This window comes from Misgurnus anguillicaudatus, chromosome 22 (assembly GCF_027580225.2).
Source record: "Misgurnus anguillicaudatus chromosome 22, ASM2758022v2, whole genome shotgun sequence".
In the NCBI taxonomy this organism is placed as follows: Eukaryota; Metazoa; Chordata; class Actinopteri; order Cypriniformes; family Cobitidae; genus Misgurnus; species Misgurnus anguillicaudatus.
This window is the reverse complement of record NC_073358.2, coordinates 50,627,007-50,647,346: the sequence shown is the minus strand read 5'-3', so window position 1 is coordinate 50,647,346 and position 20,340 is coordinate 50,627,007. Positions and strand designations below refer to the sequence as shown.

At 38.5% G+C, this 20,340-nt stretch overlaps 1 protein-coding gene across 2 annotated transcripts in view; it reads left to right on the top strand.

Moving 5' to 3' along the window:
• The window catches only part of unc5ca (unc-5 netrin receptor Ca), a 200,196-nt gene that overhangs the window by 135,580 nt on the left and 44,276 nt on the right, over positions 1-20,340 (top strand). Inside the window, exons 6-8 of one of the 2 annotated variants that reach the window (XM_055198321.2) lie at positions 8,496-8,663; positions 13,977-14,141; positions 18,131-18,187. In XM_055198321.2, coding sequence (XP_055054296.2) covers positions 8,496-8,663; positions 13,977-14,141; positions 18,131-18,187 — 390 coding nt within the window. The remainder of the gene's footprint in view (positions 1-8,495; positions 8,664-13,976; positions 14,142-18,130; positions 18,188-20,340) is intronic. The other variant, XM_055198322.2, reaches the window with a different exon arrangement.

Here is a 20,340-nt window from a genome sequence, read left to right as displayed (position 1 = left end):
CATTCAGAGATGAGCCTGTTTAGGACTTCCATTCACTAGGTGGCGGAATGATACGAAAGGTGAAGCGGTTACTGTGCTGTTATCAGTACAATATCGTATAGCTCTTAGCCAATCAGATTCGAGAACCAGAAAGAACTGTTGTATAAATATGTATAGAAACCCAAACCATGTCCACAACACACATATCATACCTATAATAATAAGCCCCTCCTCCATGTGACTTAGCCACGCTAAAACTTTTTGGGCTGTTTTATAAAGTTTTTATTCTGTTTATTTCTTATGGTTCCTTTAATATATAACATAATGGACTTTATTCGTGTTTCACGTCCTGTTTTGTACCCTACTTTTGGAAAAGAGCCATTATTATTTAGTTTCCTGTGAGGCTGTGCACCCTTCAGGGTCCTGCGTTCTCCGCTGTGCTTAATATTCCTCATAATATCAGGTCCTGCTGTGATAAATTGCTGTATGGTGTGTCTGGACATTTTTAGCGAAATTATTGTTGATTGGAGCGATGAATCATAGCCGGGTCCACAGAATCTGCATGCACAAAATTCCTCAGAAATCTGCAGGTTTCCACAGGATTGAAATGTCCCAAGAGCTTTTTAAATAACAAATAGTCTTTCATTTACATCACGGCCGTGGATCGTGATTTGCAACCTGTTTTTTTTTTTGGTCGGAGACATTGTGGTGTGTGTGATGTAGGGATTGGAGACACAAAACAGCCAGCATCAGTGAGTTGATCTCGGGCATGACATTAGAGAGACTCATTGTCGATTTCATTAATACTTAAATATGTTTTTGTTTCTACTTAGAAATAAACAACCAAAAAGTTAAGGTTACCTGTTTTTCGGCTTGGCAGTTCGCATCTCACATTGCTATTTAGACCATACGATGATGTGACGTGTCTGGCGGTCTTGTTGAGCGCAGTGTCATGCAGATGTTCATTTTAAAACTCCTCACCACTCATTGGTTAGCACTTTAAGGGAATCGCTCTGTGTGTACCTGTGTACACCCCATTTACCCCCAAAATCTCCAGTTTCTTTCTTTTAAAATGATGACAAGCTATTAAACACTTGTGTTGAGCGCTCTCTCAGATGCAGAAGAACTCAGATGCACGCTCCTTCTTCTTGTACATTTGTCAGACGTATCGCAAACCAGGTACTCCTGCAACTGAGAAAGCGTTCACACAATCAGAGTCAAGCACGGGTGAGTGTTTAATAGCTTGTCTTCAGTCTGAAAGAGAGAAAATGGCCGGGTTTTGAATCTGAAACGCATAGCTACTCTTTTTAGACCTACATTCCTAAAGCATGAAATTCGTCAGAGTTTTGAACTCCACTGAAGCAGTAAAAGGTTTTTAACGTTGCTGTTTCGACTCCAGACAGCGGCCTTTTGTTCTGTAAGTGCTTTATTAAATATGAGAGGATTTTGCTCTTAAAGCTTTGATATGCTTGGTCAGTCTTGCTCCTGAGAAAATGGCTTGATGTTTTCTGAACGATTTCTACTGCAATCTGTAACCTGAAGAAGAACTGAGCTGTTCTGTGTGATCTGCTAGCGGTTTTATAGTGAAGTCGGAAAAGTGGCTTATTCTATTTTTGCTCGTCTCAAGTCACAGAAACAAGAGTATTTTGTATATATTTTTTAGCTATGCATCAGGGTGTAAATATTACAGAACACTGCTATGTTTACATTGAGAAAATGTTGTCAATCTGACTGAATTTAATCCGATTGCAAGTTACGACATGTACCCTAAATATTGCAATCTGATTCAAATGTTCGTTTACATGCACATTCTACGTATATAATCCGAACCAAACGTCTGTGCAAGCGCACAGCCAGGGTTGCCAGATTTGCGTATCAAAGTGACTATTCACAGCCCAAATGCCAATAACTTATCAACAAAATCCTTTTATCTTTAACCCTTAGAAAAAAATCAACTTGTGGAAAAGTTTAAACAGTAGCCCAAATCTAAACTCTAAAAAAACTGAGGACTTGGCAACCCTGTGCACAGCATTTCTTGTCAAGTTCACGCTTATATCTCTGGAATGGATAAATGTACAAAGTCAAAGCTGAGTTGGAAAAAGTTGTTATAAGAATTTTTTAGATATCGGCAATGAGGCACAATGCTGTTTTATTGCGTTATGTAGCCTAATGTTATGACAGTACACATAAAGCCCGCAGAATGTACGGCGTGTGACCCCATAACCTTAATAATGTGTGTTGCCATTGCTTTGCTATTGCATGTTTTTATGATGAGAATCATGTGATATGTAAATAAGAGGTAAATATAAGCACAATTGTTCTAGAAAATAAAACAATTCACACGTTTACATGCATACTTTTCTTGTGATGATCGGATCACAGCTCGGATTACACCACCACTTTTAATAGTTACGTTTACATGGAACCAAATAATCCGTTTGTAATTGTATTGATGGCTCAATCGTATTGAAAAGCCTTCATGTAAACACCTTAATCAATACGATTGAGGTCGATGGAATGCAAATTTGGATCGTATTGAAAGTGGTGGTGTAGATCTGTGATCCGATCATCAGGAGAAAAGTATGCATGTAAACGCGTAAATTGTAGTATTTTCTCAATCGGATGCAAAAATACCTTGTGCATATGCGCAGAATATTTCATGTCTTATAATTATCTCTTGTTTACGTATCACATGATTCTCATCTCAGAAACACGCAATAACAATGGCATCACGCATTATTAAGGTAACGTTAATGGGGTCACGCGCTGTACTAAATTCTGCAGTGTGTATTCGTGTGTACTTTTAAAACATTAGGCTACTTAAAACAATAAAATAGCGTTGTACAATTTGAAAAGTGTTTTTATTACCTATATCTAAACTTTTTAAGAACAACTTTCTCCAACTCAGTTTTGACTTTTACCCAGAGAAAAGCGTGAGCTTGACGAGAGATGCTGTGCGCAGCGTAGCGTTGCCAAGTCCTCTGCTTTTTTTTCGAGTTTAGATTTGGGCTACTGCTTACACCAGTTGTTTTTATTCTGTGGGTTAAAGATTAAATGATTTTGTTGATAAGTTAGTGGTATTTAGGCTGTGGACCATAATTGGGATGCTTTTTGGCTAGTTTTGAATGTCCATTCGGATGGTTTTGATATGCGAATCTGGCAACCCTGGCTGTGCGCTTGCGCAGACGTTCGGATTTTATCGAATGTGCATGTAAACAAAAATTTTAATCAGATTGCAATGTTTAGGGTAAATGTAAACTGTACTGTCGTAACCTGCAATCGTATTAAAGTTAGTCGGATTGACAAAATTTTGAGCATTTAAACATAGTCAATATGATTGAAATTTGCATCCGATTGACCTCAATTGTATTGATTAAAGTGTTTACATGAAGCAGGGTTCCCACGGGTCCTTGAAATCCTTGAAAGTTTGTGAATCTGGGGGAAAAATGCAAGGCCCTGGGAAGTTTTTGAAAATATACATACATAGATACAGGTCATTGAAAGTGTTTGAATCTATTTTATGCAAGAAGTTTTCTGGAAAAAACTCCTAATTATTCCCTGTGTAGTGTAGGATAATATCATAAAAATTCTAGACTTTTTAAGCACACATGCTAAACTGTTCACTTTAAATGTTTATATCTTCTATATGTGAATGTTGATTCATACCAAAATGCTTTTTTGCATAGTTGTGTTTGAAACATGAATGGTTGCGTATGTAACTGTTGTTCCCTGAGAAGGGAACGAGACCCAGCGTCTCATTTCCCATACTTCCTGCGTCCCTGTAACACCGTCTTTGGCAATATTTCAGATAGCGATATACTTCCTGGTTCCCGCGTCACCCTGTCTTTGTCGTTAAGCCTCACCATTGGTTGAATTTGATATACACATTCAGACTTACTTACCCCTGGAGGCATCCCCAAAGTGTCACCGCAGTGACGCAGTGCGTGTACCCTCAAAAGTGAACTGTAACAATGTATCTTAAAAGGTAACACAATGTAACCTTGATCTCACTTGAAATGTGTCCCGACATTTAGTTCTTGAATTTGAGGGTATTGGACCTGGAAAGTCTTTGAAAGGTTCTTGAATTTGAAGTTAACTAAGATGTGGGAACCCTGATGCTGGATTTTCAATCCGATTACAATAAGATTACAAACGGATTATTTGGTTGCATGTAAACATAGCTATTGTCAGGCAAAGCCTATTTTTAAGAACATTACTTTTTTATTTTTTGAGATTTTGCCTTGTGACGTTGGGGTGTCTGCTGTTCACTTACGGCGCATTCACACTGGGCGTCAGCGTTAACGCTTCCTATTCACTTTTAATGGGTGAAGTCATGCATTGCCGAACTGAATTGTGAATCCGTCGGCGCCGTGTCAGTGCAGTTGCTCGCGGCAGAAGTTGAACATTTCTCAACTTTTCAATTGGCACCGCGTGTGTCAGCCAATCAGAACGCCTTATGCAAATAACCTAGGCAGAGCCAGCCAATTACATTTATGGAAGAATGGAGCATGTGTAGCGGCCACTGTGATTGGCTGTTGGCCACGCTTCAGACAAGCCTTCCGTTAAGCGTTAATGCTGACGCCCCGTGTGAATGCGCCATAACGTTAAAATATTGCTGCTAATAATTTTTTTCAGGCTGCTGATTGACCAACATGCCTTTATGGTTAGGGTTGTATCGCCACCTGTTGGTTTGGCATGCTCTTCACAGCGCTTAATAGTGTTTTTGCGTTTCATGTGGGCGAATACAGTGATTTTTTTTAAAGAGCACCTATTTCATTGCAAGTTACTTAATAATACAAAGTTTTAGAATTTTAAACCTGTTACCGTAAGTGAGATAGAAATATGAAACAGATTGTATTTAGGCATCAGCCTGTCAAGTGTTCACAGAATTTTTTTTTCTGTTTTTAGATGTTTGGTATGTTGTGAAGAATTTAGAAGATTCGTTTTAAGTATAAAAATTATTATTTCTAGCATATTCTTTTAATTTTGGGGTGACGTATGAGCAATGCATGTTTGGTGACAAGTTTGTCTCCAAAAACTCCCATCAGCTTAACCGTTAACCTTTATATGTCAGCATGAGAGCGTGTAGATTTTGTGTTTATATGCACTGATCAGAGAACAGCGCTGTTGATGCTCTATAGACGAGTGTTTCCACCCCCATGGGGTTTTGGGTGTTTTGGTGTGTGCCACGTTTTTCATTCCTAATCTCCTCTGATCAAAGCCAGACTGTGTGTGTGGGAATATCACAGATGCTATCACATCCTTTAGAAGCGATCGAGGCTTTTCTAGAGCGCTTTTCCTGCCATCATCTCTGCCTCATCAAAGCAGATTTGGTGACTCAATGTTTTTGGGTTCGGTCGCCTTTCCTCACAGATGTCATGCTTGGGATCAACTCGCTAATGCTGAGCGTTTAGCTTGCTTTGGTGCGAAAACAAGCCGGTGTCAGTGTCTGTATGATTCGTCACCGTGGGTGTTGTGTTGTGAAGTCAGAACGCTAAACCTACCGAACATCTAACATCACCCAGATCATCACCAATAACACCTTAGCAAATTCTGCTCGGTCTTTTACTGAGAGAGAGAGAGAGAGATAGAGAGAGAGAGAGAGAGAGAGAGAGAGAGAGAGAGAGAGAGAGAGAGAGAGAGAGAGAGAGAGAGAGGTCCGAGGTTAAATGTAGGTTCTGGAATGACTTCTGCTCTTTGACTTCTTGACCTCATAGCTCTTAAATGATAAGATGAGAAGCAAAGGGAGGAATTGACTTACAGCTAATCCACCCTCTCTCTCTCTCTTTCTCTCTCTCTCTCTCACACACACACACACACAGCTGTGGTTTCAGGACCCGTGTGAGTGTGTAAAGGGAGTGTGGTAAGTTAATAGTGTGTGCATGTGTTCATATGTGTGTGTGTGTGTGACGGGGAGTGTGGTAAGTTAATAGCACCTCTGGGAGTGACACAGTTTAAGAGTTTAAAAGCTTCTGTGTCTTTCACCGGAAGACTCGGATTGAAGCAGCATCACCTCTTTACTACAGCAATGTGTGTGTGTGTGTGTGCGTGTGTGTGCGTGCGCGTGTGATTGTGTAAGTAGGTAAATGAATCCGTCTGCTGGAATATAAACTCTCACATACCAAACACAGCTGCAACACACAATCTATCTGTAACTGTCTCCTCATTCTCTCTCTCCCATTCTCTTTCTGTCTTTCATTCTGTTTCTCATCCTGTCTTTCATTCTGTCTCTCTCATTTTGTCTTTCATTCTGTATTTCCCTCATTCTGTCCCTCTCTCATTCTTTTTATCAGTCTGTCCCTCTCGCTCATGCTGTCTTTTATTTTGTTTCTCTCATTCTGTCTCTTTCTCATTTTGTCTTTAATTCTGTCTCTCTCTTTTTCATTGTGTTTCTTATTCTGTCTTTCATTCTTTCCCTCTCATATTTTGTCTTTCATTATGTCTCTCTTTTTTCATTCTGTCTTTTATTCTGTTTCTCTCATTCTGTCTTTCTTTTATTCATACAACTTCTTAAATACTCTGTGGTGTATATGTGTGTATTAAATGTGTTTTTCGGTATGTATGTTACTTTATATGTTTATTGTTTAACGTAATGCTGGAACCTGTACCAAAGAAATATCTGTACTGTAAAACAAATTCCACCAGCCTGGCTGTGTGGTCATTAAAATTGAAAATTGAAATTGAAAAAAATTGAAATTCTGTTTTTCATATTATCTTTCATTTTGTCTTTCATTCTGTTTCTCTCATTCTGTCTCTTTCTCATTTTGTCTTTTGTTCTGTCACTCTCTCTTTTTCATTGTGTTTCTCATTCTGTCTTTCATTCTGTCTCTCTTTTTTTATGCCTTTCTTTTATTCTGTTTCTCATTCTATCTTTCATTCTGACCCTCCCTTATTCGGCCTTTTATTCTGTCTCTTTTTTCATTCTATCTTTTATTCTGTTTCTCATTCTGTCTCTTTCTCATTTAGTCTTTCATTTTGTCTCTCTCTTTTTCATTGTGTTTCTCATTCTGTCTTTCATTCTTTCCCTCTCTCATTCTGTCTTTCATTATGTCTCTCTTTTTGCATTCTGTCTTTTATTCTGTTTCTCATTCTGTCTCTTTCTCATTTTGTCTTTTATTCTGTCTCTCTCTTTTTCATTGTGTTTCTCATTCTGTCTTTTGTTCTTTCCCTTTCTCATTCTGTCTTTCATTATGTCTCTCTTTTTTCATTCTGTCTTTTATTCTGTTTCTCTCATTATGTCTTTCTTTCTGTTATTCATTCTGTTTTTCATGTTATCTTTCATTTTTTCTTTCATTTTGTCCCTCTCTTAATGTGCCTTTCATTCTGTTACTCTCTCATTCTGTCTTTCATTCTGTCTTTTGTTCTGTTTCTCTCATTCTGTCTCTCTCTCATTTTGTCTTTTATTCTGTTTCTCATTCTATTTTTCATTTCGTCTTTCATTGTGTCCCTTTCTTATTTTGCCTTTAATTCAGTCTTTCTCACATTTTGTCTTTCATTCTGTTTTTCTCTCATTCTGTTTGGCACTCTGTATCTCTCTCTCTCTCACACACACACACACACACACACACACACACACACACACACACACACACACACACACACACACACACACACACACACACACAGACACACACACACACACACACACACACATTCTGTCTCTATACAGATAATATTTTTTTCTTACCATATTGAGTGAATAATTACAGTAATTTGTACTTTTAAAAATAAAACCTCCAATTAGAAGCAACAATAGTTTTGCAGCATATATTCCCATGAGACACCTTACAAAAGTAAAGTATGTAATGTGATTGTTTTTTTTTTCAAAACAATCACATTCCACACACACTATAAAATAATTTTGGGAAAAATATGAACAAACCTAACCACTTATTTAAATGCAATATGGACATTTTTAAAGGTCACTTTCTTTTTGTGTTTTTGAAGCTTTGATTGTGTTTACAGTGCAAAATATAACATGTGTTAATGTTTCATGGTTAAAAATAACACTGTATTTTTCACACAATTTACTTATCTGTATAGTGCTGTTTTCACTGTCCTATATCGCCTGGCAGTGAACTTTGAGCTTTATCATTTTACAGGTATTACTTATGCTATTAAAGCAACATAACACAGTAACTAGGGTTTAGAAAATGGGATCAGAAAAAACGTGACCTTTAACACTTGGGTTAGTTATTTTACCTGAGCATGGGTTGAAACAGCCAAGCATTTTTAGATTGCAGTTCATTTTCCACTACTCCAGTAGTTTATAAATAATCTATTTGAGAGCCATTTACTGCGTGGCCCCATTCAAAACAAGTTTTATTTATTTTACTTTAAATGATTTAAAAATCATTGTTTAATTTCTTTGATAAAATTGCTAATTTTAGTTTTCAGATAATTTTGGTATAATTTTTCAGTTTTCATCTGCCCATGATGCTTCACTTCATCAGAAACTGCTTCAATAATCATCATTAAAGCATAAATTGCATTTTGTTTTTGTGTTGTTGTTATAGTAAACGGAGGCTGGTCGACGTGGACCGAGTGGTCAGCGTGTAACAGTCGCTGTGGACGGGGCCTGCAGAAAAGGACACGTAGCTGCACCAATCCTGCACCTTTAAACGGGGGCTCGCCATGTGATGGACAGGCCATTCAAAAAATCGCCTGCACCTCAGTCTGCACAGGTACAACTCCGTTTAAGTAGATACCATATTTATTGAGGCTGTAAAAGACAGATGATGTGTCAGAACTACATCTGTATCACAACCTTCATTATCTTTGTATTTTCTTGCAATGTAATGCCGGGGACAGACTAAGGGGGTGTGTACACCAAAACTTTTAAACGCGGCTGAAAACGCCTGGACAACGCCGAATGCCAGCTGTTTTTCAGCTGAGTGCCAGCTTTCTTCAGCTAAGCGCTTTGGTAGCTCTGATACGTCAGCTGTGAGACGGTTGGTTGCTGCGATACTTGTCCCGCCCCTCCTCCACTGTGATTGGACGGCCACGTGAGAAATGACATTGACGAGGGGAGCTTTTCATTCAAAGTTGAACATTTTTCAACTCTCGGCGCTCAGCGCTGAGCGCCAAAAAAACCGTCGGGCGCCGGTTTTCAGCGCGGAAGAAAACCGCTAGCTGCTGGCTTATTTGAAAAACGCCAAGCTTCCATTGGAAACTATTGAAAACATGCGCCGGCCGGAGGTATAAAAGCTTTGGTGTGTCCAGCCCCTAAATAATAGCAAGATTTTGGCTTAATCCATTTGAAGTAGGATGTCATAGTTGTAAACAACAACTTGAGTAATGCTTTTTTTCAACTTAACTTAGCACTCTCTTCTATGCATTACATTATTACTACGCTCGCTAGTACGGTTTAATCTTAGCCGCTGTATTTTGTAGCTTATGTTGTCCATCGATTTTTTTGTGTTTTCGCCTGCTTTTATTAATGTAAAGCTGCTTTGAAACACTTCAACAAATTTTAAAAGCGCCATGTAAATTACATTTAATTGAATTAATGCAAAAATCAAATGTTTCATCTTCTATAGACAGTTTCATCGGACGCACGTGTGGTGACGCGATACACGTCTGGTCCGAACTTAACTTCCGATTTTAGTTTTTTTTTAATGGTTAATCAGTTGCTAAACCGAACAAATACCTCGTTAAAAATTTCAAATGTTTTGATTTCCTAGGCAATCTCTGTGTTGTTTGCTTGTTATATAAATAAACTACGTTTAAAGGACTTGTTGTTATTTATTCTTAGTGGAGTTTACCGGAAGTTACGTGTTGACCACGAAAGCCGCTTGTTTACGTTGTTACTGCTGAAACCGTCTTTAGTGTCGTAGACATCTTGACAGAAATTCTAGCATACGTTTTTTGCTAGCTCTGATATCACGATGACATCATGCATATCATTAAAGATGACAGGTAAGGTCCATGACATAACACAGATTTTTTAGTTTTGTAATAGACCCCTTACGAAAAGTAATAATGGTTTTAATACAGTTTAAAAAAATAAAAACAACAGCATGGTAACTACCGTATTGTTAAATCATGGTTAGCACAAAATTACCATGGTTTTGCTGCAAAAGCCATTGTTATACCACATTTACTGCAGTAAAACCTTGGTTTTACCAATAGTAATCAACGCTCCAAAAACATAGTTACTTTTCATAATGGACAAAAATATTGAATATTGAGACTAAACCTGGGGTAAGAAAGTGCACCTGGTATAATCTTCTATAATGCTTGACATATAAACTGTAATATGTTTGTGTCAGATTGGAGACATCGTAGCTTGAAGTTGTAGCTGAGATTTCAACTTTAGAAAGGCTGAATTGTTTAATTACTGAGAAACTGATTATGGTAATTCACACCGAACATGAACACACCATTAGATCTGTCATTACATCTGAAAGAAACATGAAGATATTTCCTCCACATTTTCATGAAATCATTCTGGCAGATATTATGCAATGGAATCTCCAAATGAGAAATTACTTCCATAAAATGTGGAATGGAAAATTCACTATGGGAGTATTGACCTACAAGTGAGGCATTCCTTTCATAAAAAATCCTTTTAGTTTAAACCTTGACAGTTTAAGTTTTTTGGTCTCCAGATATGAGGAGATAAATGCAACTTTTCTATGGTCCATCAGTTCAGTCAGACAACTCCCATATACTTTGTCCCCTAAGGGCCGAACACATTTCCATTCCCTCCTGCTGGTGAGAGCGAAGCAGGTGAGATTAAAGCACCTTTACCCAACAGCAGATATGCCCACACTTTAATGCCTGACCCACATATAGCCATTTTCACACAGAGATTACGGAAAATACACAGTTTGTCCGGGATTGCTGGATTTTGGTTCATTCACAATGCCAATGATTTTCCAGAATCTGTGGGTGCACATACCGTAAATATCCTGTAAAGACATGTGACATATAAAGTCCTGCACTTGGTAATTTTTATCTGCAGCTTCTAAAGTTTGCTGATTATCCGTGATTTCTCTCGAGCTTCAGCTTCAGCATGGATAGCGACAAGCTCCCTGATCTCTGCTTCTTTTAAGACCAGTTTGCAGACATTTCTTGTCGTGAATGCTAATCTGCATTTAAAGGGACACTCCACTTTTTTTGAAAATATGCTCATTTTCCGTTTTTACATTTGATTTTTACAGTTTTGGAATCCATTCAGGCGATCTCCAGATCTGGTGGTACCACTTTTAACATAGCTTAGCATAATCCATTGAATCTGATTAGACCATTAGCATCGCGTTTAAAAATAACCAAAGAGTTTTGATATTTTTCCTATTTAAAACTTGACTCTTCTGTAGTGATATCGTGTACTAAGACTGACAGAAAATTAAAAGTTGCGACTTTCAAACTATACTCTCATTCTGGCGTAATAATCAAGGACTTTGTTGCCGTAACATGGCTGCAGGAGGTGCAATGATATTCAGGGTTCCCACGGGTCCTTGAAATCCTTGAAAGTTTGTGAATCTGGGGAAAAAAATTCAAGGCCCTGGGAAGTTTTTGAAAACATACATACATAGATACAGGTCATTGAAAGTGCTGAAAGTTTTCTGGAAAAAAGTGTGTAGACTTTTTAAGCACACGTGCTAAACTGTTTGCTTTAAATGCTTATATCTTCTGTATGCGAATGTTGATTTATACCAAAATGCTTTTTTGCATAGTTGTGTTTGAAACATGAAAATGTCTCGGGTTACGTATGTAACTGTTGTTCCCTGAGAAGGGAACGAGACGGTGCGTCTCCCTTGCCATACTTCCTGTGTCCATGTAACGCCGTCTTTGGCAATATTTCAGATAACTATATACTTCCTGGTTCCCGCGTCACCCAGTCTTTGTCGTTAAGCCTCACCATTGGTTGAATTTGATATACACATTCAGATGCAATCACCTCTGGAGGCGTCCCCAAAGGGTCATCGCAGTGGCGCAGTGCGAGTTCCCTCGAAAGAGAACTGTAACAATGTATCTTCAAAGGTAGTCTCAGCCTCAGACGTCACGCCCACAGACTGTTGGCTAAACGTCTGATGTTTTTCTTACACTTTTTTGGAAACCCTGTGAGAATGTTGAAGTCATTTTGATTGGTTGAAATAAACCGGATTTCCAGGAGACGCGAGTGTCGAGATTAGTTTCGGTCCCTGGAAAACAAAGCTCTGACGTTCCATTGAGGAAGAGAATCATAATTATGAGCAGCTATCATGATCAGCTAAACATTGGATTCTAAAAAATATGCAAAGTTTGCGGCATAGACTCTCTAAAAGACATCCAAGAGTTTTGCTTGAGGTAGTTAGTGGAGTCAAAAAGTTTGGTTCTCCTGAATTGCTTGTAGGTGTTACAAAGTGGAGAGATATGCTTCAAACAGACGTTTAAGGGAGCGTCTCATTGGTGTGGCTGTTGATGAAGTGCACAACGTTGTTCTATGGTGAGTAATGTTGTTTATTTAGATGCTATTCGGTTGCGGCTGGTTATTTCAAAAACTGACTTGTTGCCAGCCGGCTCATTATTGTGGGGAGTCCGAAACGTGATGCTAGATGAAACAAACTGTGATTGGTTGTTTGACATGTCTGTCAAACAGCTTGTGGGCGAGCTTTGTCCAGAAAAAGCAGCGAAAAACACCAGACCTTCAGTATTGAAGGTCTGGCTACGCGAGACTACTTCAAAGGTAACACGATGTAACCTTGCTGTCACTTGAAAAGTGTCCCCACATTTATTCCTTGAATTTGAGGGTATTGGACCTGGAAAGTCCTTGAAAGGTCCTTGAATTTGAAGTTAACTAAGGTGTGGGAACCCTGGATATTACGCAGCAGTCAAAAATAGTCCCCAGCTATTGAAAGTTACCAAGGGGACCATTTTCAGGCAGTGCATAATATCATTGCCGCCAGACCCGAAGATCAGATGAATGGATTCCAAAACGGTAAAAATTAAATGTTTAACTCAAAGGGAGCTGAAAAAGTAGCCTGGCTCCACCCTCCTACGTGCTTCCGCTTAATTTTCATTTCGCTTCAGCACTACGTTTGGGACTGCTGTGTAGAGTTTCGTTTTCGCCTGCAAAAATCTGCAGGATCAATCAGCAAACAGAGGGGGTGGCTAAGAACGATGACGTTGAGGTCGTGTGTCGTTTTGAGTTGTAGTTCAATAATGGCAGTGGAGAAAGAAGTGAGAAAAGCTATTTGGCCCGTTGTTGCAAAACTGCAGAATATACAGAAGTTAAAGCCGGAGCAAGAACCAGGTTTGCTAAGTTTTGTTGGTCTGATTATTCGGACTTGTTGTTTCCGTCCAGTTTCGAGAGTGGCCAGACTTTCTGTACAAATGAAATGAATGTACGAGAGTCTGGTTGGACCAGGCTTCTGAAAAAAGAGCCTATCTTCCAAAAAAGTGGTGTCCCTTTAAATACCCCCATGTCAAAGAGCTGAACGATAACTTCTTGTTGAGACGACAGGTACTCACTTTTGCACGCACTTTACGACACTGTTTTTGCCTTTTGTTCACACATGACGTGTTCCTTAAATGTTACAGGGATGTAACCAGGTATCCCTTACGAGTGTGATCCCAAAACATTTACAGGGCGTGTTTGTGTTCACACGGAAGACCAATTTTACGGAAATTGTCTAGGAACAAAGTGCTGTGTGAATGGGGTTTATTATACTTGCTCCATCATGCACTTACTGTCTGACACAAAACTCAGCGAGGCTCAGAATTCAATCCGGACTCAACCAGAGCAAAGCCCTTAACCTGACAAAAGAGGATTTGTGGAAAACAGCAAATCATAGAAAAAAGGATTTGCCTTCACTTTTATAAATGCAATACATTCACATATTCTGACAATACGATGCTTTCTCCTCAGCCCGCCCAAACCACTTTATCCACCCAAATCCAGTCACTTTCTCTCATACATTCTGACACAAATATCTTTATTTTTAAAAGTTTATCACACTTTTGAACTTTTTAAGTTTAAGCTTTCAATTATCATGTGTGTTTGCACGCAGTGGATGGCGAATGGGCCGACTGGAGTAAATGGTCGGCGTGTAACACAGAATGCACTCAGTGGAGAAATAGGGAGTGTAACGCTCCTGTACCACAGAACGGAGGCAAGGATTGTGATGGAGTCACGCTACAGGCACAAAACTGTACAAATGGACTCTGCCTACAAAGTAAGTGAATACTCACACGCACACAAATAACACACAAATAATTTAAGAAACCATTGGGGTGCGTGGAGATGCTCTGGAGCAGGGGTCTCCAACCTTTTTGTGAGCAAGGGCTACCACAATGGATAAACTGGCTACTTTTGGAGGCATAATTTTTGATAGTCTACTTAAAACATTTTTGTTTTACTTGTTGATTTTATTTATTATTATTACTGTTTAAAATGTTAACTTGCATAAAAGAAGCCAAGCTAATATAAAAAATATATAATAAATAAATATTACAATTGAGACTATTAATAGAATGTGCTTTGGTGGGCACCTCACAGACACTGTGCGGGCAACCTGATGCCCGCGGGCACCATGTTGGAGACCACTTTGGAGGCATCCATGTACTGATGCTTAACATTGTGTTCTTTAGAATAATCACCAACAATCCATTGCAAACTTCAGCTCTGACTCCAAGTCAAATCCAATAACATATAATTTTACATTTTTCATACTCTACATATTACATTTACTCTAAAAATGGATGTTTAAAAAGGTTATTTGTTGCGATGCCATAAAATAAAAATTTTTGGTTCCCCTAATCCATTGCAAAGAACCTTTTGTCCAACAGAAAGGTTCAGTGGATGTGTACCTGTGGCTCAATAGGTAAAGCATTGCCTTGGATTGAATCCCAGGAAGCATATAATAAAATGTTTTACTTGAATGCATTGTAAATTGCTTTGCATCTGCAAAATTCCCTTATTTTCAAGAGTGTATTTTGGTTAAATATGAACAAAATTATAATTATTAAATATTAAATACTGTATATAGATATCATATATCTTTTTTTTTATTAATGTGCATAAAAACATGTGACATTTCTATAGTTTCAATCACTGTCACAGTGGACGCACTGAATATTGGTCATGAGACTTTTTTTAAAAACTTGAGGTTTGATTGCCTCGGCAAAACTGACAGGTGACATGAATGTATGCGATCATGAGCCATCAGCGTGGCAGTTTAATTTGTTTTCTGGTGTTTAGAGAGATTATTGTGAGGGCGAGAGAGAGAGAGAGAGAGAGAAAGAGAGAGAGAGTCTCAGGGTGTAAGGAATTTGATGTCTGTCTCTCTCTCTCCCCTCAGGCTCTTACTCCCTAAACTTTAAAAAGTTTCTCCTCTTAAAAGTTGAGCAGGCGCAATCCATTTAACACCACTCATCTCAAGCTCTTTCAACACAGAAATATCTCTCTCTCTCTCCAGCTCCCAAATGTCATGTGCTGCCTACCTAGCATGTAAAACATTATAAACATGCAAAGATTTTTCCCAAAACGTTGGAGGCAGTATAGACCAAATTCAATCCAAGTGATCAAAAGTGGTCAATATAGAAAAGGGTTGGGGGGTTAGGTGGGCACTGTCCCCCCAGACTAGAGCCAATTATGATTTTGTCTGAGTTATTAAAGTGCATGATCTCTGAAAGCCAATGTTGACATTTGAAATCACCTAAACATACACGCCCCTACCCCAATAGACCTTCTTTTGATAGACCCGCCCCACACATATGCAACCCAGGCAACAATGTAGTTTAGTAGACACGCCCCTTACTGCTGATTGGCTACAAGTGTGTTTTGGTACCCGGCCCAACTTCCTTTTCCAAAGCCTCCGTGTTTTTCAGAAATTGTGCACTATACCTTTAATGAAATAGAAATATATGTATTCATCTTATTAATCTTAATATTGTAATAGGTAGACTGAGTAACTTAAGGGCTAAAATTTAGTTCATTTACACCATATTTAAAAAAAACCATGAAGTCGTACTCTCTCACTAATCTCAAAGTATTGCAGTAGCCTGGTTTGCTAGTAGGTGCCCCACCAAGTTCAAACGCGAAACTCTGCATATGGTGGTCAACGGCAATGGGAAGCCATTAGGAAGTCGCGCCACTAGGCGGCCATGTTTGCTATGCCTTCGCGTGTTGCATTTTGCCCCATTCATATTAATAGCAGTGCTCAATCTTGTTATATCCAAATATCTTTGTCAGCGCTGAATAAAGGTGCAATCGGGGTCCAAAGCATTCTGGGATCGAACATCATTTGAAAGGAGCTTTAAACGGATAAAACCACATTACATATATATATCTCCCAAGGGTTTTTTCCTCCTAGGACTTTTTTTACTTCCCTGTCTTAAAATCCAGGGTTTTTTCTCCTAGGACTTTTTTACTTCCCCGTCTTAAAATCCAGGGTTTTTTTCTCCTAGGGGGTTTTTCAACCCGGGGAGGCAGCCTTTTTGGGCTTAACTTCTATACGTTACATTAGTAGTACGTTTGCTTATAATGTTGATTTATAGCCGCAGCAAATTTAGCTGCTTGTGCTATCGTGTATTATGTTGTGCTATCTGTCGATTTTCTGTGCTTTTCACTGCATCTATTATGTAAAGCTGCTTTGATACAATTACCAAATTGTGAAAAACGCTATATAAATTAAATTGAATTGAATTGAATACATTAAATGCTTCTTTATTTATTTATTATTCTTTTTTTTAAATGTTTTAATATAGTATCTAATATATAGAATCAGCTATGTCTGACTCTCTCAAGGGTTTTTTTCTCCATAGGACTTTTTCCTTTTAATAAGAGTTTTTTTTCTCCTAGGAGATTCAACCACTAGGAATCAGCTGACATTGGCTTTACTTATAACTCTTTTCTATACGCTACATTATTACTACACTTACTAGTACGGTTTAATTTTAGCTGCTTTACTATCCTAATTTTGTTGTCCCCTGAGTTTTATGTGTTTGCTTGCTTTTATTGATGAAAAGCTGCTTGAAACAATTAAACAATTGTGAAAAGCGCTATAAAAATAAAATTGAACTGAATTAAATTGAATTTATCCCAAAGCCAAATAAAATACAAATATATTTGCGAGGCATTCATCTTTACTGGAATCAATGTCACATTCAGTTCATGGCCACATGGTGATAAATTGTGTTGACAAGGAGCAAACTAAAAGTAGCAGAGCTACTAACTAACCCCTGATCTAAAAATAGTTTGACCTATTCCTGTAACAAAAGACTTGTGGTGTTGTGTGACAAAACATATACACATTGTTTTTATGACTCACAGAGAGCTTTACAACTCTGAATCGAATTCCTGCAAATTAAAGTCTGATAATAAACGTGTTCTCAATTTGTGACACCACAGAAAATACAGATAAATAAAATAACATATCAAAATCTTAGAAAAACAGGCAGGAATTTCTCTTCTTCAATGCTGGGGGTGTGTCCACTGTCGGCATTGAAAACACGCCCACTCGCAGGACATCTGCCATATCTCTCAATTTCAAATAATGCCACAACCTGAATCGATGCTCGCTATTGTATTATGGGCGTGGCCATGCTCGGTGGCTCCAGTGCCTCATCGAGCCACTGTGTTAGCTCCGCCCAAATAATCCTAAACACAGAAATGCGGAAAAACTGTTTAATAATCTAACTCCACAATTCAGTACTACATAATTTACAGTCTTTGTAACGTGCTTCAGCATTTATAATGTGTTTAGGAACAATTCTCTAAAATGACAATGTTTAGCTATATACTGCAGTATGTCATTATGTCTTTACTGTATTATAAATTGTGTGATATATTTAAATATGTAAATGAGCTTTATTGTCATCAGCTAAATTCACCAACCTCAAGCTATAAATGTAGTTTCCACAGCATGTGATAAATGTCACAACAGACCAATGGGATACCTTAATATTTACTGTACCTGATTACCATCTCACCTGGGGAGCCCGAGCGTTAGATGTCATTTAGCCGAGATGCATTTTAATATGTAGCTGTTTGCCTTCCTGTCAGTGATGTATCTGGTGACTTCTGCATGTCCTGTTACAGTCTCATAAGCGCTCGCTCTCATCTTGTTATCGCATCTTCTGATCGGATGAGTTGTCCCATGTCACCTAATCGCATCTCGCTGTTTTTATTTTGCATGAATTTGATTTCTTCCTCTCTCTGAAGGTTCAGTATATCAGCCATCCCTTCAGCCCGTGGGGACGAGAGAACAGGGCTTTACATGTGAGTGTCTGTTTGGATTTTTGATTTTGGTTGCATGTCGTCTTTCGTTTGTGCTCTGCAGTCTTTTCCAGTGAAAGTCGCTGTTTGTTTGCTTGAGCGTTTCGATTTGTGTTCTGCGTTTTGTTTCTCCGGTCCCTCACATCACATCTAACGCACAGACACAACACTGTTGGAAAGCACATGAAGCATAGAGCTGAATGGAAAGCCCTCAGATAAAGCTCGGCTATTTTCAGACAGGACCCAGTCATACATACAAACATTCACATACATCAGGTTTCCCACAGGTCATGGAATTTCTGGAATATCATGGAATTTTAAAAGGTCTATTCCAGACATTGAAAGTCAGGAATTTTTTTTGTCAAAGTCATTTTTATTAAATTTTAGTTCCCATTTATTAAAGACCCAGTAAGATGCCAATTTTAAGCGTCCTATCACTGTTTATAAGTCCTGGAAACAGGTTTAAATGCATGCAAGGTCAAAAAACATAATTTTCTGAAAATATAAATTTAAAATTACCCCATTTCTCAGAGATCCCCAAACGATTCGCGTGAAGCGAAGAATCAGTCTGCCTAAACCCCACCTTTCAGTAGCCTACTCTGCTTTGATTGGTCAACTGACACAGTCTCCGCACAGACCACAGATCAGTGGCACAGAATAACAATAGTGCAACATGTATTGACCTAGTGCTAACATGATTTACTGAGAAGACATTATTGACATTAATACACATCATTCATCATTAATCCAAACAATAAAAACGACAACAGAAACTAACATTTTACACTCATTTAAGAAAGAAAGTAAGCTAACCAGATCATAGCAAAAATGTAAACACTAAGTTAGTGCACATGCGTTAGCCGCTTGCTAATGTGACTCTCTGACAGTATATTAAGAGTTTAAACACCGACATCAATACACATCATTCATCATTAGTTCAAGCAATAAAAACAACGACAGACACTAACATTTTACACTCATTTAAGCAAGTATGTAGTAGGGATGTGCATTTATGTCATTTTTACATTTTTAAATGTTCAATTTTTTTTTTTTCGTTCTTCAGACCTAATCCATAGGTCTGAAGAACGAGTACTCGAGTAACTGGGGGCGGGGCAATCAAAGGGGCGGGGCGTACACGTCATGGTTAAAATGAAAATATTTTTATTAAAAACACTTAATTTTGAAGAAACTATGACAGAACAATAAACACATACTAGACTATTAATGAATTAAATGTTTTTAACAAAAACCCCTTACAGGAATAGCTGCGTGATGAAGTGAAACTAAAGGGTTAATAAACACAAACTGAAGCGCTTTCTATATGACGCACTCTGCATAATATTAAGCCTTTATACAACATAAATGTACAACGTGCATCTATCTGCATAAAATGCAAGACTTCAACTAAGTTATTAACTAAGTTAAGTACAGAAAGTTTACTACCTTTGTGGATGTGCATCATAAACAGCAAACTTTTAAACACGTCCAGTCAAAGCACAAGCTTCATAACATTAAGCAGCTTTAAGTCTTTTGCTATCATTTTAGCGTTTAGCTGTGTCGTGTCGTCCTCTTACCTCAGTCAAGATGTAATGTTAATGCTCGTATGGCTCTCTGGTATCTCTTGACATTTGATGTTTTAATATGAGATGATAACCCATTGAACTTTTGACGGCGTTGTACATTTTGCACCTGACCGACTGTATTTCTGAAAATCACGGCATCCTATTAAACCATAGTGCCTCAGTGATGTGAGGTTTGGCCGGCTTCACGGGATTGGCGGGCTGCAGCGCATTGCGCGGATGGGCGGGTTGCTGCGACGCGGTTGCGCGGAATTATCTGTTTGTTTTTGAATCACGAATGGTAATGTTACTCATGTCATACTGTACGCCGGTCTGCGTAGCTCGACACGACGTCAAACACGCATCTCCAGACCCAGTCTGTACTACCACATGCCCATGTAACGCTAACCAGACATCCAAATGCCGCCATATCCACAATAAATAAATCCACATGATCATCTTTTTCGTGATCGATCATCGATGCCACGTTCGAGTACTCGAGCAATCGAGTACTCGTGCCCATCCCTAGTATGTAGCTAACTGGGTCATAGGCAAAATGTAAACACAAGTGCACATGCATTAGCCGCTTGCTAACGT